General features: G+C 35.6%; 1 protein-coding gene across 1 annotated transcript in view; it reads left to right on the top strand.

The window, feature by feature from the left end:
* The window catches only part of LOC136679473 (tau-tubulin kinase 1-like), a 34614-nt gene extending 22042 nt beyond the window's left edge, over positions 1-12572 (top strand). Inside the window, exons 14-15 of the mRNA XM_066658003.1 lie at positions 8767-10289; positions 10443-12572. Of these exons, the coding sequence (XP_066514100.1) occupies positions 8767-10289; positions 10443-10896 (1977 nt within the window). The 3' untranslated portion in view covers positions 10897-12572. The remainder of the gene's footprint in view (positions 1-8766; positions 10290-10442) is intronic.
* Positions 12573-14674: the final 2102 nt, after the last annotated feature.

Raw genomic sequence — 14674 nt, 5'->3', positions numbered from 1 at the left:
GACACTTTTGGCAATATAGTGTACATTGAAAATTTAAAATGAAAGTTAGACTTATCGTGTTCACTAGAAAGAGTGTAGATTTAAATGTGTGAATTTATGAAAAAAGGGAGGAATTAAAAATGGGTTTATACCCTTATAGTTTTGCAAATCAAAGTGAAACATCCATAAGCTTTTATCTAATAAAGCATGGCATTTTCACAGACATTTTTTAATGTTTCATTACAGAAACTGAATGTACAGAGGAGCTGTCTATAATCTGAAGAATATTGGCTTGTTTAATGTCTGTATTTATTACTCATGCTATAGTACTACTATGTCAGTTATTTCTATTTTATGAAATAGTGTGTATTACTGAAAAGTACAGTTTAAGTATGAAAATATTTGGAATAATTTTATATTTAAGCCAACCGGAAATTTGTACCCAGAATTTTCAAGAAGGCTCCAGACATGGCACAAATGCAATAATGATGAAGCAGAGAGGGAAATGGAATGAATATATGAAACCTGAAATTTTCACTGTTCTCTGTAACTTAACACAAATTGAGCAAAATGCAGTTTTGTAGATTTTTATATTATGAAACATAATATTTTATTTTTATTAATATATATTATGAAATGTCACAATTCACTAATAATACAAGTTTCTCAAAACTAAACTGTTAGTTTAACATCTCCATAAATCATTCTCATATTTTGATGTTTTAATGTTGGAATAGTTGATTTATTTGGTTGAATGCTCAGATGTTGGGCACCTTTTTATTTTTTTATTTAATTATAAGCTTTCCAAATAACAAAAGTAAAATAAAATTCTCGCAATGATCTTATAAATTCTCGCAATAAACTTATAATGAGAAATATTAAATATATTGACTAGTTTTAAAAAGATTTCTCTTGAGAAGATTCCTAGAAACTTCAGTCTTACTTTTGTCCCAGAGCCCCATCTTCTGAGAATTTGCGTTTTTCCAACATTCTCTCTTTTTTATTATTATTTTTTGCCTGTTTTTCGTAAGCGCTCCCTCGCTCCTTCTCTCGCTTAAGTTTGACTCGTGTATTTTTGGATCTGAGGAGAAAGTACCGGTTGCCGTTGGATCAGCAAGCGAAGAAGGAGAGAGAGAGCCTGGGGTAAGCACAGTTCAGGATGGTCCCTTATCACTGTTCCATCACTTCACTTCTATTCTTTATTTTATTTTTGTTGTTCTTTTTATTTTATGTCATTGTTTTTTACCCATGTTTGCTCATCTTTTTTGTATTTGTGTGCCTGATGTTGTAGTCGGTTCTCAGACAGTTCTCTAGTGTTTAAAAACAGCCCCAGATTCTTCTTCCTAATGTTCATTGTGTTGTTTGTTGGCCATTTGCAGAACAATTGCAAAGTTTTGCCTGATGTGTGATGTTTAACGGGAGGGAACAGAATACAGACATGACAAAAATAATTCTTAAAAACAAAAACATTTAAAATTTTGAGGACTGATGCTCAAACTTTTTCATATGTAGGATACATAAGAAAATAAGGAGGAAATAAGGTGTGTTTTATTTGGCATTCTTTTCTGCTGTGTTCTCAGTTTTAGTCCTGGAGAACCTGTCCTGCATGTTTTAGTTCTAATTTTAGGTTTAGTTTAGTTAGTACCATAAATGAAGTGGATGTGCAATTTTCATGTTTCACAAAATCTCAAAATAATTTGTGCAGAAGAATCTGTTAAATTAAAATAAAACTACACTGTAAATAAAAATAAATAAAAAATAGCACAATTGTGAACTGGATATAATGAGCTACAAATTTTTTTACAAATGCGTTCTAAATTTGATTTCAATTTTTAAACTCCTAAAGGAGTTTCAGAGCTTATTTATGTTTTTACATATGACCAAGTTTGGACATTAAGAAATTTAAACAAGCTTTACACCAGCCAATAACATGTAACAGAAATTTAATCTAATCAATTAATCTCAGCATTTTAGAGGAATAGGTAAAATGCAATTTTGAAGATATGATATTGCCAATTTGGGAATAAAACAAAATAGTACAAATGTATATCAAATTATTTGAAAAAATATTTATATTAAAAGGAGATTTCATGTTAATAACATGCTTTCCTGTAACAGAAAACACACTGAAATGTGTAGAACATGTAGAGGTGGATGATATGGCAATATTTTACAATTATCATGACATATTTTGCTATTTTGATTAAGAATACTTATTGTTGAGTATATGGTCAGTACTTAAAAAGCGCTACACCCACATGTTTCACAGAAAACAGCCTTTAACTAGATTTGATGTGACAGATTGTATGTGAAATGTTAAATAAATATCATTGTATTCAGTGTTTTTGGTGCAATTCTTACATGTGGCTCTAGTGCATGATGTTTCCTTGAAAAAAAAATGTCATATGTATGGTATATTGTGCAAATGTTTTGTATAATATCACCCTCCTCTATCGACCAAGATTGTGAACCACTGCTTTGGTGCATGCATTTTTGAGAGATTATGAGGTTATTTGTCTATGGTATTATAATAGGTTATCTTCTTCAGTTTTAACTCTCTCTCTCTCTCTTTTGCTCTCTCTCTCTCTCTCCAGGTAGATGATGATCGCCCTCCCTCTCCAAGGCCCAATCAGCTTCGTCGTTTGGCCTCATATGTTTTCTCTTCATCTACTCTGGAGACAGAGCAGTATCCGCACTCCTCTTTTATCCAGCGCAGCCGCTCAGCTGAGAGTAGCCCCGCCCACATTACCCACAATCCCCTGCGGCCAGGTGGGCGGCGCCACGCCCCTCTTCAGCCACCGGGAAGCCCCCGGAGCCGACACTCTGTCCTAAATACCTCTCGCTCTCAGATCCAGCACATTCTGGCCAAGCTTATCAATAAAAACAGCTGAGGGTCAGGGTTGGAAGTGGGGCGGGGCGGGGGTGGACCCTGACAAACTTGCAGTTAAAAACCCGATAAGTCTCTTAATAATGCAATAACATTGTTTGCTGCTCCAGGCATCCAAGCCAGAGGTCGACAATTACATTTGAACACTCAGCGGTTTGGCCTTTTGTTATTACAAAAACAATGACATCATTATGTATTAGGGATGTGCTGCACAATTATACCAAAATAAAAAAAAATAAAAACAATATTGAGAAAAACAAATGGATAACTGCTACAAATCAGTTCAGTGGTAAGAATTAAACTGATGCAGTTAGGTTTATTTTGGAAGCATAACTAAAGGAAGGCAAGATTCTCTTATAAAAATTTAAGAAATCAAGAAAGAATGAAAGAAATATAGGGTAAAAGAAACAAAATAAATGTGTAAACATAATAATAAATAAAAAAAAGTTAAGGTCCATTTTGATTGGAATGCTCCCTTTGGGAAGAACAAGTAGAAGTTTAGATGAAATGGAATAGTTCTGGTAAATGTCTGGACCGGACTCTGTTAATGAAATGATACAAGTTTATAAACTTTATTTTGGTTTTGTTTAATTATAATATGTTTGTTTCATGATCAAAAATTTGGCTTGATTTTAAACACAAAACAGTAAAAAAAAATTACCATTTTGTTAGAAAGGGATAAGACCAGAGCTTTTACAACATTTTATGCAACGTTTCATTGTCTTCCATGTGATCTGCGTGTGGTGGGCAGAGCTTACCTCTTCTTTTTTTGCACAGCTTCAATCAAAGTTCAACATAGATGATGTTTAAAGGCGCACTAAGTAATCTTTATGTTTTTATTACTGTTTTTCCTTTGTAGCTTGCTATAAACAGACAGAAACATCCAAAACCATCCAGTAGATTTAATTTAATATATATTCTAAGTTTTGTTTTTAGTATAGTATTTAGTTTTTCCCTCAGTGTACCTTTAACCCACTATTTCTGAGCACATATACTTTGCTCTAAAGGTGCTGCTGCCTCATAAGGGAATACTGTGTGAATATGCAAATTAAGTGATGTAGGGTCCTTATATCAGAAGAGAAAAAGTTACTCTTCACACTTTCACCCCACAATGTCCTAAACTCCATCAGCTGCTTTTCACCTGAAACTGGAGGGAAACTGTAAATTCTATATTTAATATGTTGAAGCTGTGATTGAGATGCAGAAGAAAGAGTTTTGTCACCCTTAGAATTCTAAACTTTGGGTGGATGTGTGTAGACGTGGTGTGCTGAAGATTTTGGGAGTTTGCTCAGTTTGTTTGTTTGTTGCTTGGTTGGTTGATGTTTTGTACTGTACACTCCTGCACTTTATAAAGGAAAAGGGACTTCCAGCCATAATGCTAACACGCAGTCACTAATTCATGCAATACACATCTAGAGATGACTTTGGTCATCTGAAATTAAATGAAGCCATTAACGATTGCATTATTTACATTTTCATCACATGACTAGACCTGCAATTAACAACTGTCTCTGTATTTACATTTCTGTAGTCACTTTATCTGAAGTTTAACATTTTCTACAGCTCATTTCAAAATGAAATTTCAGAAATCATACTGCCCCCTGCTCTTTCTGTAGTGTGTTATTTTCTGTCAGAACCACAAATGGGCATATGAACATTAAAAATGATTATAGAGCAGTTTTATTATATTTAATTGCCTACAAGTGAATCATAAAAAACAAGATTGGTTTGTTTCTTGCAGCCCTGGTCTAAGCAGAGATTTCTGTGGAAATCAGATAATGGTTAAGTTTCTTCTTGTTGTGTTTTGTAGAATTAAAAAAGGAGATTAAATTTTAAGGGTGAAATCCAGCTCCAGGATAAAGAATCTTATTCTACTTACCTTGTCACAGCACTGAAGAGTATTTGTGAAGTTTAAAATGATTGTGGGAAAGTTCCTGCATGTGAAGGGCTATAAAACATGTCTGCATTTCTGCACAGCTAGTAATTATATATGCGTTTATTTCTGCACATTTTAAACAGCAAACATCCACGACTGCTGGCATGATTAATAATACAAACGCTAAAAAACAAAGAAGGGTATAACATGTTATGCAAATAGAAATGTGGAGATGGAAGGTGGGAATCTCTCGATGCATCACTGTTTTCTTTTTATACAACCTGTATTTTAATTTGTAAATCATAATTGTGGCTTTAGATATTTATTGTTGATGTTGGAACAACTTTGCAGGAGAAGGAAAAAAAGTAGATGTTAATAGAATGTAAAGGGACAGGACTATTTTTAAGCAATTTTGGAGCATTTCTGGTGGTTCAGTCATCATAAATTTTCCAGAATATTATTTTAAATAATGACATAAAATAAAAAACAGGAATGGGCATGCACAAAGTTATTGAAACTGTGAGCATATTTATGGAAACTGTGAGCATATTTATGGAAATCATATTTTAAAATGATAGATGTGTGTTCTGCTCTTCACATGATGCATCATGATGCATTCAAATGTAGCTTGCATCCTAAAAGTGGCCCCTGCCAGAGCACCTCCAGATCCACATGCTTTATATCAGTTTAACAAGGTGTGCTCTGTTATATCTAAGATTAGACATGTTGTGATTTGACTGAGAAGCTTTCTCAAGACAACTGTGATGCATCTGAAGCTCGATTGTTTTCCCACCTCAAATGAAAGTCTTAAAAAAAACTGTGTTCTTCTGCTAATGGCTATAATAGCACAGCAGTGGCTGTTTTCATGATTGTAGAGGCTGTGTGCTAACATGCTGCTAACTCTTGCAATTCTTTTGCACATATGCTTTGATATTAGCAAAGTGTTTAGTAATATACAGCAATGTTTTTAGCAGTGCTTTTGTAACATTTACATTGAGGCACAACGCTGTTATTGTACATTTTTATTCATAGATCTATTGGTTTATGCTGGACATACATTGATTTATCTGCCAATGTCTGCATGGCAACCAAGAGAATTCGCTGAAGAAATATGACTTTTAAAATTATTTAAATGGTTTTAACTTTAAAAACCCTAGAATTGTTATCCTTTTCAATCTTGAAATGATTTTAAATGTTAATAAAGTGGGAATAATAAAAACAAATTACTCTGAAATATGTTATGTAAGTGTAAGAGAGTAGCATTAAGAAACTTGTGCAACTATGATAAAAAGGGGTTATATTTCATTTTCAAAAGCAATGAAAAAAGACAATGTAAAGTATTACAAACTGCGTATTTTAATTTTTGGGTGTAGGCAATTTCACATGCAGCATTTGAAAACTTTGAAATGTTTCCAACAACCTCACACAAAGCATTGCTGTCTGAACCTGAGTCTGTCTACTAAATGATTTCTGCATAATTACATTATCTGGTTTAGCCTTAAATAAAGTGATTGAGGGTAGGATTTGTTTGGTGTGGAATATGCTGTTTTACAGAAACAGTAAGATTTGTTGACAGTGGTAGTAAATGGAACCAGATGTCAACTTTAAAAGCTTCTGACAGAAAATGATTATATGAAATAGTTCAAAACACACTGTTGTTCTTTAACAGAGAATAAAGAGGTGTGATTTTCATTTTATCCACTTTTTTCTGCTGCAGAACTAGATTTAAATAGTAAAGGGTTTATTTGTTCGCAGATTGTTTATTCATTTTATATATTTGCTGATAAATTAGATATTTAAAGTTGATAAAAGATTTAAGTTCAGTACGAATGTAAATGTAATCTCACTTCTAACATTCTTCATGTTCCAATCACTACTTCAGTTTCATTAGAGGACACAAGAGAACATTCTAGAATATTTAGAACAAATTTTACAATATTGAAGAAGATTAGAGAACATTGGGGAACTTTACTGAACCTTGAAGAATGTTGATGTGAAGTTCTGTTTCTTGTTAAAGATGATTTGTGTAGATAGTCCTCTTTATTATAAAAAGCCACAAAATGTATGATTGTATTTCATATAAACTCTGGTCATCATGCCAATGTTGTACTTCACTGATGAAATCACAAAGTAATTGGATGCTTCATGAGGTGTGATGGGCTAGTTTCTGGATGCAGGGTAATAAAAAATAAAAGGAAGATGGTTAATACTGAAAAAAAACAAAGCAAACAAACAAAAAAACTGTTTAATTAACAAAATTAGAAGATTTGATTACCCTGATCCTGAATGCTGCTTATGTCATTTTATGGTGGTTCAGAGTGTTAAAACACAACAGGAACAAAAGCAAAAGTGGAGACCACAATATCATTAAGGCAGAAAGAACAAAATGTAATATTAACATTATTGTCATGCTGTTGTTTATTTCCCAAATGCTTTTGTGCTTTACTCTCTGGGTCACCGTTTTGTAGTGAACACAAAGCTCATCCACAGCGGTGTAATATGTTATCTCAACAACTCAAAGTAAAGCAGCTTAAACTATCACATATAAGAAAGACAATTCAGTAGAAATGAAGTATGACAGTAAGCAAAATCATTTAAGGGTCTTTTTTTCTATTTAACTAAATTTGGAAAAGCCATTAATTCTTAAAACTCAAATAAGCCTCCTACTAGTAAATGTGAGAATTAGAATTTTTGTTTCAGTTTACATTTTGGATATTGGGAAAGTGAGCAATTAATAAGCTAAAAACAGCTTTTCATAATTCTCACAATATTAAAAATAAGCACCAAAACCAAAATATAATATTTATTTGTAATTTTAAAATACAAAGGAATATCAGTATTTAGAAAAAACAGCTAAAATATTAAAAGGATGATTATTACTGTTAATTTGGGATAAATCTGTATTACTGAGATAAATATGTAAAATAATTGTTATATGCTTTATTGTGTCTTATATGACAAAAATGTACTATAAACATATTTCTTTTTTTAATCACAATATCACTGTACAGTATTGCAGTATGCTTGTATACATGTAAAGCATGTATTTTTTATTTTTTTTCTAATTATAAAAAAAAGTCTAATATAAGGCTCATATAGGTAAAAGCATGTGGTCTGGTTGGATATAGTCTGTAAAATAACATCTATGTTGGAAAACACTTGAAAAACAGTAGAAAAAATGACTGTTTAATGTTAAAGGGAAACTGCATTGCGTGCCTTTTTTATTTGTGTAATCTTGACAATCTTGAAAAGCTTGTGTACGACCAAAACAACATTAAAGTTTTGGAATGAACATTATTTGGTGTATTTTTGTTTTTCTCAGCAAGAATCATAACAATGTGTAAATTAAATGTAAACACCTACGTGATTTTTGGGAATTACCTCCTGGGAGATCCACAGAAATGTCATATCAAATGGTTGTATACAGGTACAGATTTATCTTTTAATTTTTTTATTTAGTTAAATATAAAATAAAGTCAAATGAATGCAACATGGTAGTTACCAATATTTCAAATTTAAAAATTGATTCACTTACTGATTCTCTTTAATTCTGATGTTAAACATATGTCAGTTTTAAAAATCACAAAAATCAAATCATATATATTTAAAATAAATATAAATCTATTCACATTTTAATGTCTTCTGTATCTAACTAGACCATACTGATCTTTTAATGTCCAGCTATTTTAACAAAATATTTTTCCTATGTGATCATATTACTATTATAATTATGTATTACAATAATAAGGTTCATGATGCTTTTGACAATTATGGAGTGCATGTACTTGGCCGCAGTGATAAGAAATCATTCCGTTTTATTTGTCATTTTAATTCTACAGTGCAATTATAGTGATCTGCCTTAGCAGAATTGGTGGCTCTCGGCGTTTGTTGGCATTTGGTGCTGCTACTTCTTTAAATATTTCTGTGAGGCTGCTTCACCCAGTACTACTCAGTAAGGTTCCTGAAAAATGTTTAATCTTCTTTATCAAGATTAGTGACTAAGTGTTTTTTCTTTGAATTTCAGGCTTCCGTGCCAAGTGAGCCCCTGCTGTCTCCAACTGATTACAGGACAAAGGCTCCATTCTCTGAGAAGGAGATGTTCCACATCCTTCCCAAGCTCCAGGCTAAACGAGCTGATTTCCTGACTGTGATGCTAACGGGGAGCTTGCATCAACGCAGAGCCTTCATTGCCACACCTCCAGAGACTCAGGATGATGGGCCAAGAGATGATGATGTGACCAAAAGCGAATCAGACAGTGGGGAGAGTGAGAAGAGCACTGAGAGGAGCCAGGATGGAGCTCCTTCCACTCTACTAGCTGATGATCCTCAGAAGGGTCCTAAAGAACCTGGTTCAGTTGCTGAAGTTGACCCTGATCAAGAAGACATCTCCAAAACACTTGTGTTGTTCTCACCTGGAGATATGAGGAAGTCTCCAAATTCTGGGGAAGTTGCTGAAACTTGTCAGGCACCAGTTACAACAGAAGCTCCTCAAACTGAGAAGGCTGTGTACTGTCAGCCTGTGGAGAAAAGCCAAAAAGAACATGCGGAGGGCCGTTCTAAGACCACTAATCAAGGGACATCCAGTTTAGTCAAGCAGAAGGGTAACCCAGCAGTTTCTGTGCCAATTTCAAATGCTTCTGCTGCTTCTCCCCCTTTCACCAAAGTGGAGCGCACTTTTATCCACATTGCTGAGACTTCGCATCTCAATGTCATGTCTTCCAATGGTGTTCCAGAATGTGTCCTTGAATTCTCAGCAGGTGTGGAAGATGTACCATGTCAAGGTGAACCCCAGAAAGACAGTGTTATAACCGCATCAGAACCAGAGGGGCCTCTAGGCATCCAGTCAGAAATCTCCTCTCAGACTCCCACAGAGGAGCCTCAAGTACTTACTGTACTTGATGGGACTGTACCTGGCCAGATTTACACCATGGATAATGTACCTATCTCTCCTGTTTCTTTAGAAAAACAAGAGCCCATCCAAAGAGACCCATCAAGCAAGGGGAACAAGGAGCTTTCACCTGAGATGACTAAAAAAGAATCTCAGCAATTGACATTGGAAGATGACACAGGAGCAAATATCGCAAAACATTCCGCATCTCCCCGGCAAAGAAGCAGGAGCCGAATTCCTGTCTTAGTCCCGGAGGAGGATCTCGGAGTGGACCAGTCAATTTCCACAAGAGAACGAATCTGGAAAAAGGCTAGGCAGCAGGACCTAGCAAGATTGGTTGTTGAGAGGCAGAGACAGGGTCGCTGGATGAGGCTAAATTCCAGGACATCCTCATCACTATCCTCTGGGGACGAGCCCAGGAGAGCCTCAGAGACATTGTCCACAACTGGCTCTGAAGAAGACACTCACCAATCAGATGACTCACTCAACAAAGGCAAAAAGGACATGGGGGAGCATGGGCATGAAGGGTGGCGCAGCAGGATTCCTCGACCTGTTACGCCAATCAGGAGACCCTCAGCTAAGCTGTTAGCAGCTGTTCCTTCACCTTTAACCCTGCCAGGGACCAGCACAGTGAGAACACCACATACTGCTAGCAATGGGTATGTTCCTTCCAATAAATCAATATTGTTTAGATATATAATCACATTGATTTAATACCTAGAACCTAGAAGTACCTTAAAATGTAACTAACCAGTTTCTTCCCTTCTAATTTACTATTAAGTGGTTGAGCAATATTTTTCTTTTACTTTCAGGCCAAAAACACCACAGTTTAAATCAGGAGTGGGAAGTGGTCCTCATCTGAGGTCAAAATCATCGATAGCCCACTGTTCTCAGCCTGGGGGGAGCCCTCGCATGCCGCTGCGGTGCATCTTCACCACGTCCCGCCGCAGCTACAGTACTACGGCCCAGTGCACCTTCACCTCTGCCCGGGCCACCAGCCCGTCCCCACAGCGTCCAGCTTTCAGAACCACTACCAATCCTGACCCCCGGAGGGCACCACTTGCAGTCTGCACCGGGCCAGCAATTTCCCTCCGGACCAGGACTACAACAGCCTCGCCAACTAATCCTGGCATAAACAACAAGAACCGAACCAAAGCTCCCACCGCCACCTCTAAAATCACCATCAAGCCCACCACAATGACCACCACAAACACACGCACTAAGCTGAAGAAAAGCACAACTGACCTTACAGCTGCAGCCAGATAATACACTGTGACTGCCTGGTTACTCTGATTGTTTTTGCTCACATTCATAGTGTTGCCTCAAAAAACAGACCCCAAGCAATCTTTTCATTAATCTGTTACTGAGCTTCCATGGTTTTGAATGGCCTGCTTCACAGTGTAAACATTAACTGTAACATAAACCAAAACACCATTTTACATTTTGCACAAAAGCAAAAACAACTACACAAAACAATATATGCCGTATTTCTTGTTGTACCAGGCTGAACTTTCTCTCTCTGAAGGCGAGCTTCCAGTAACTTAGTATATGTAATTCATATTTAGCCAACATGGTGCTATTCTGCTGTGTGTACAGTATTTTTGTGCATTTTTTATTTGGTTATGAGAACAAAGTTTATTTAAATTAACCAACAATCAGTTTCTACTAGCTTGTATAAAATCCGAAAATAGTACACATCGGAAAACACTGATTTATTCAGAAGCTACAGAAATTGTATTTTAACCATCAATCAGCTGAATATTTGCAAAATCTGGAGTCTTGCCTTTATTTACTATTGCTACATCAGTAAAACATTCAGTGTAAGCTAACTGACACAATCAGTATTTCTGAAAACTGATAAGTTTAAATTTCAAATCAGGATTCTGGAAACTATGTTTACATTAATCAAACCAGGGAAATTGTTTACTCACTTGATATTAAAGTAGCAGGTCTTCATGTCTGTTAAGGAGGTTTGCTTTAAGACAACTGCCCCTTCAGCAAAATCTAACACTAAAGCAAACATTGAAACTGTGAACACGTTCAAGCAAACCAGACTTTTGATTTGACTGTTGGCATTAAGCCCCCTTTGGCCATTTTTTTACTTTACTAATTTTGATTGGTTTACTGCCACATAAAATCTCAGAATAGATTTGTTCTGAGGAGTTTAGCGATTGGTAGGAGACATAAAAGAACATTTAAGGAATCATATATTTAAACATTTACATGCTGCTTTAAGTCACCGCTAATTATATTTCTTTGAATGCTCCCCTTTACAATAAATCTAATCAGACTCCTGAGATGTGTTGGTGCCAGTCTACAGAAAATTAGTCCTGCCCACCCATTGTACAGATGGGTAGCTGGCTGAGCCTTCAGCAGTTTAGCCCCATTTATTCAGCCTACTCCAAAATAAACATGACCAATTTATCCTACACCAGCTTAGCAGTGTCGTGTGTATTCAGCTTAAGACACTAAACATGTTTTGGCTTACAGACTACATTTTGTAAATGGGGAAACTGGGAAATATCATTTTTCACTAAGTTATCACTTTAGATAATGTTTTGAAACCTTCATATTAGTGCAGAGACATTCATTATTAAGTACAGAGATACTCATTACTCAGTGCAGAGATACTGTGATCCTCATAAGGCATTAAACAAATGTGACCCTTATATCTGCCCCTTCTGTGCTGAGGACATTGTACTGTAAATGTCCTTCTCTTTGACTCTATATTTAAGAGCATGCCTTCTGTGTTTTTGCTCAGTTTTTTTTTACATATATATTTGGTGTTTCATTATGTACAGTTTGTTTGTCCAAAATATTTCTCTTTATAAATCTCTTTATTTTTATCTGGCTTATGAAGAAAATATTTGGTTTTGAATTGCTTTGAGGAAATATATTTATTCCGCCCCACAAGTCTCTGCTCTGTATTTTGTACTTAAGAGTTAAACACATTATACCTTGGGATACTGTAAACAAATGAGACGAATGCTTAAAATGCTAAAGTGTAAATACTCATTAAACAGCTTTTATTTTAAATTTTAAAAAGAAACATAACTGATATAAGTTTATTGAGCATCAGATGATGAATTCAGGCAAAAGTTATATTAAAGAATTTTGTGTGTCTGTTATTGAAGCCAAGCATTTTTAACCCAATATTTTCACGTTCAAAACAAAAATTTAAATCACAATTGAATAGAATTAAATATTGCACTGCTGTTTCTTAGATCAATTCCAATTCCAGTGCTTTAATAGATTAGGTATAAATGCATTATTTATGTGTAGCCACATGATTATGGTACAGCACAGTGTGTGTGTACCTGTTAATATATTTAAATCACATTATATCTAAAATGTGTAAAACAGTATTACAACATGCTCAAAATTAGGGGTCAAACAGAGTAGATAGTAACACACACATGGACTCCACCCGTTACTAATGTGGAACCATTGGCCTTTAGGTAACTTGTGAATGGCCCTTGTGAGTACTCTATGGGTTGTGAACACACACCCAGAGTGGCAGGCTGTCATCCCCAGCCCCTAGGGGTCAGTTGTGGATTCGCTGCTTTGCACCAGGGCACGTCAGCCTTGGATTGAAAGAGGACACTTCCACATCTTTCATTCCCACCGTGCCCAACTTTCCTGCCAGTCGTGGGAAACAAACCAACAACCTTGTTGTTGTTGAGCAGTTGTTAAGTTGTTAAGCAGTAAGTCATGACAACATATTTTTGTCATTTACCGTATTTAAGTTTTGTGATTTCAACTGGATGTTACGGGATTTCAGCCTCTCAAATCAAGTTTTCAGATTACTCCAATGAAAAATAAATAGGAAATTTTTGAAGATTTGAGTGAAATGAGCTTGAAACTTACGCTCAGGAAGAGCACCCGGCATGCACCGCGGGCCCACCTTTTTCAGTACTTATCTTAACTGTCCATGAGACTTGCACTACTTTTAAGGACCTTGTGATTCGCATGCGCTTACAGTTTTAGCTTGGTTCCTTCCTGGATGGGGTTCCCTATGGCCATTTGTCTTGGAGAGAAGAAGGCAAGCTATTTATTGGTTAAAGGTTGGTGACGCTATCTCGGTCCCTGACCACAGAACACTCTTTCTGTTCCCCCCTGTCGGGGTTAATTTAGTGTTTGTGCGCTCGTGTGTTGCCGTGTATTTTGGGACGCTGATGTGTTAGGGCGCGTGTGAGTTGTCGCGTATGTACGTGCGCGTGAGGCACCATAAGCAAGTAAGTGTTTTCGTTTCAGTGAGCTTAAACAAGCATTTACACTGTCGCGTGTGTGAGGCACCATAAACAAGCATGTCCCCGTGTCTGTGAGTTAAGAAAGCAAATAAACTCACGTGAGCAACTCTAAGCAAGCTTATACGCGCGTGTTTGTGTGCGCATGTCTGAATGTTCCATAAAGCACAATGAACAATTATAATAGTAATGTAAAAAAAAATAGTGGTAATAGGTGTTCTATTTAAGTATTTTACTTTGGCGCAACAACATGTAATAATGGTAATAAATTGAAAATGTGCATTTTACTAAAAAGGTATGTTTTTATTTTATAGCAAATTACATTTTGTGAAAGAATTGATTAAACAGCTACTTTTAAAAGACCAATTTTACTGATAAAATAATACAGTTATTATCATCTGTCATTTTAGTGGAGGGTTTTTACCTGCAAGCAACAATGCACAAAAAAGAATATCAATTATATTCATTCATTCTCAGTCCAGTCTTTAGGCTAAGAAATCCAGCAATACATAAAACCAAATTCTTATTGTTCATAACATTGCTGTAAAGTACTGAAGAACAAAGACTGAATTTATGAATGAATTTACCAATGTGTGGGGGGGCTCACAAAACTACAGCATTAACATATCTTAGCCTATGCACAGTTGAGTACAAACTGAAAAAAATATAAATTTAGTTATTTAACATAAAAAAGAAGGCATATAGTGACAATTATTTCAATATTTCTTAGTATTATGCCATCTGTGTGGCATATTGCTAACCATTAGCCCACTGCCCAGTGACCACTCATTATGTCT

This window comes from Hoplias malabaricus, chromosome Y, assembly GCF_029633855.1.
Source record: "Hoplias malabaricus isolate fHopMal1 chromosome Y, fHopMal1.hap1, whole genome shotgun sequence".
NCBI classification, from domain to species: Eukaryota; Metazoa; Chordata; class Actinopteri; order Characiformes; family Erythrinidae; genus Hoplias; species Hoplias malabaricus.
The sequence above is the reverse complement of the archived record's forward strand: the minus strand, read 5'-3'. Positions and strand labels throughout refer to the sequence as shown.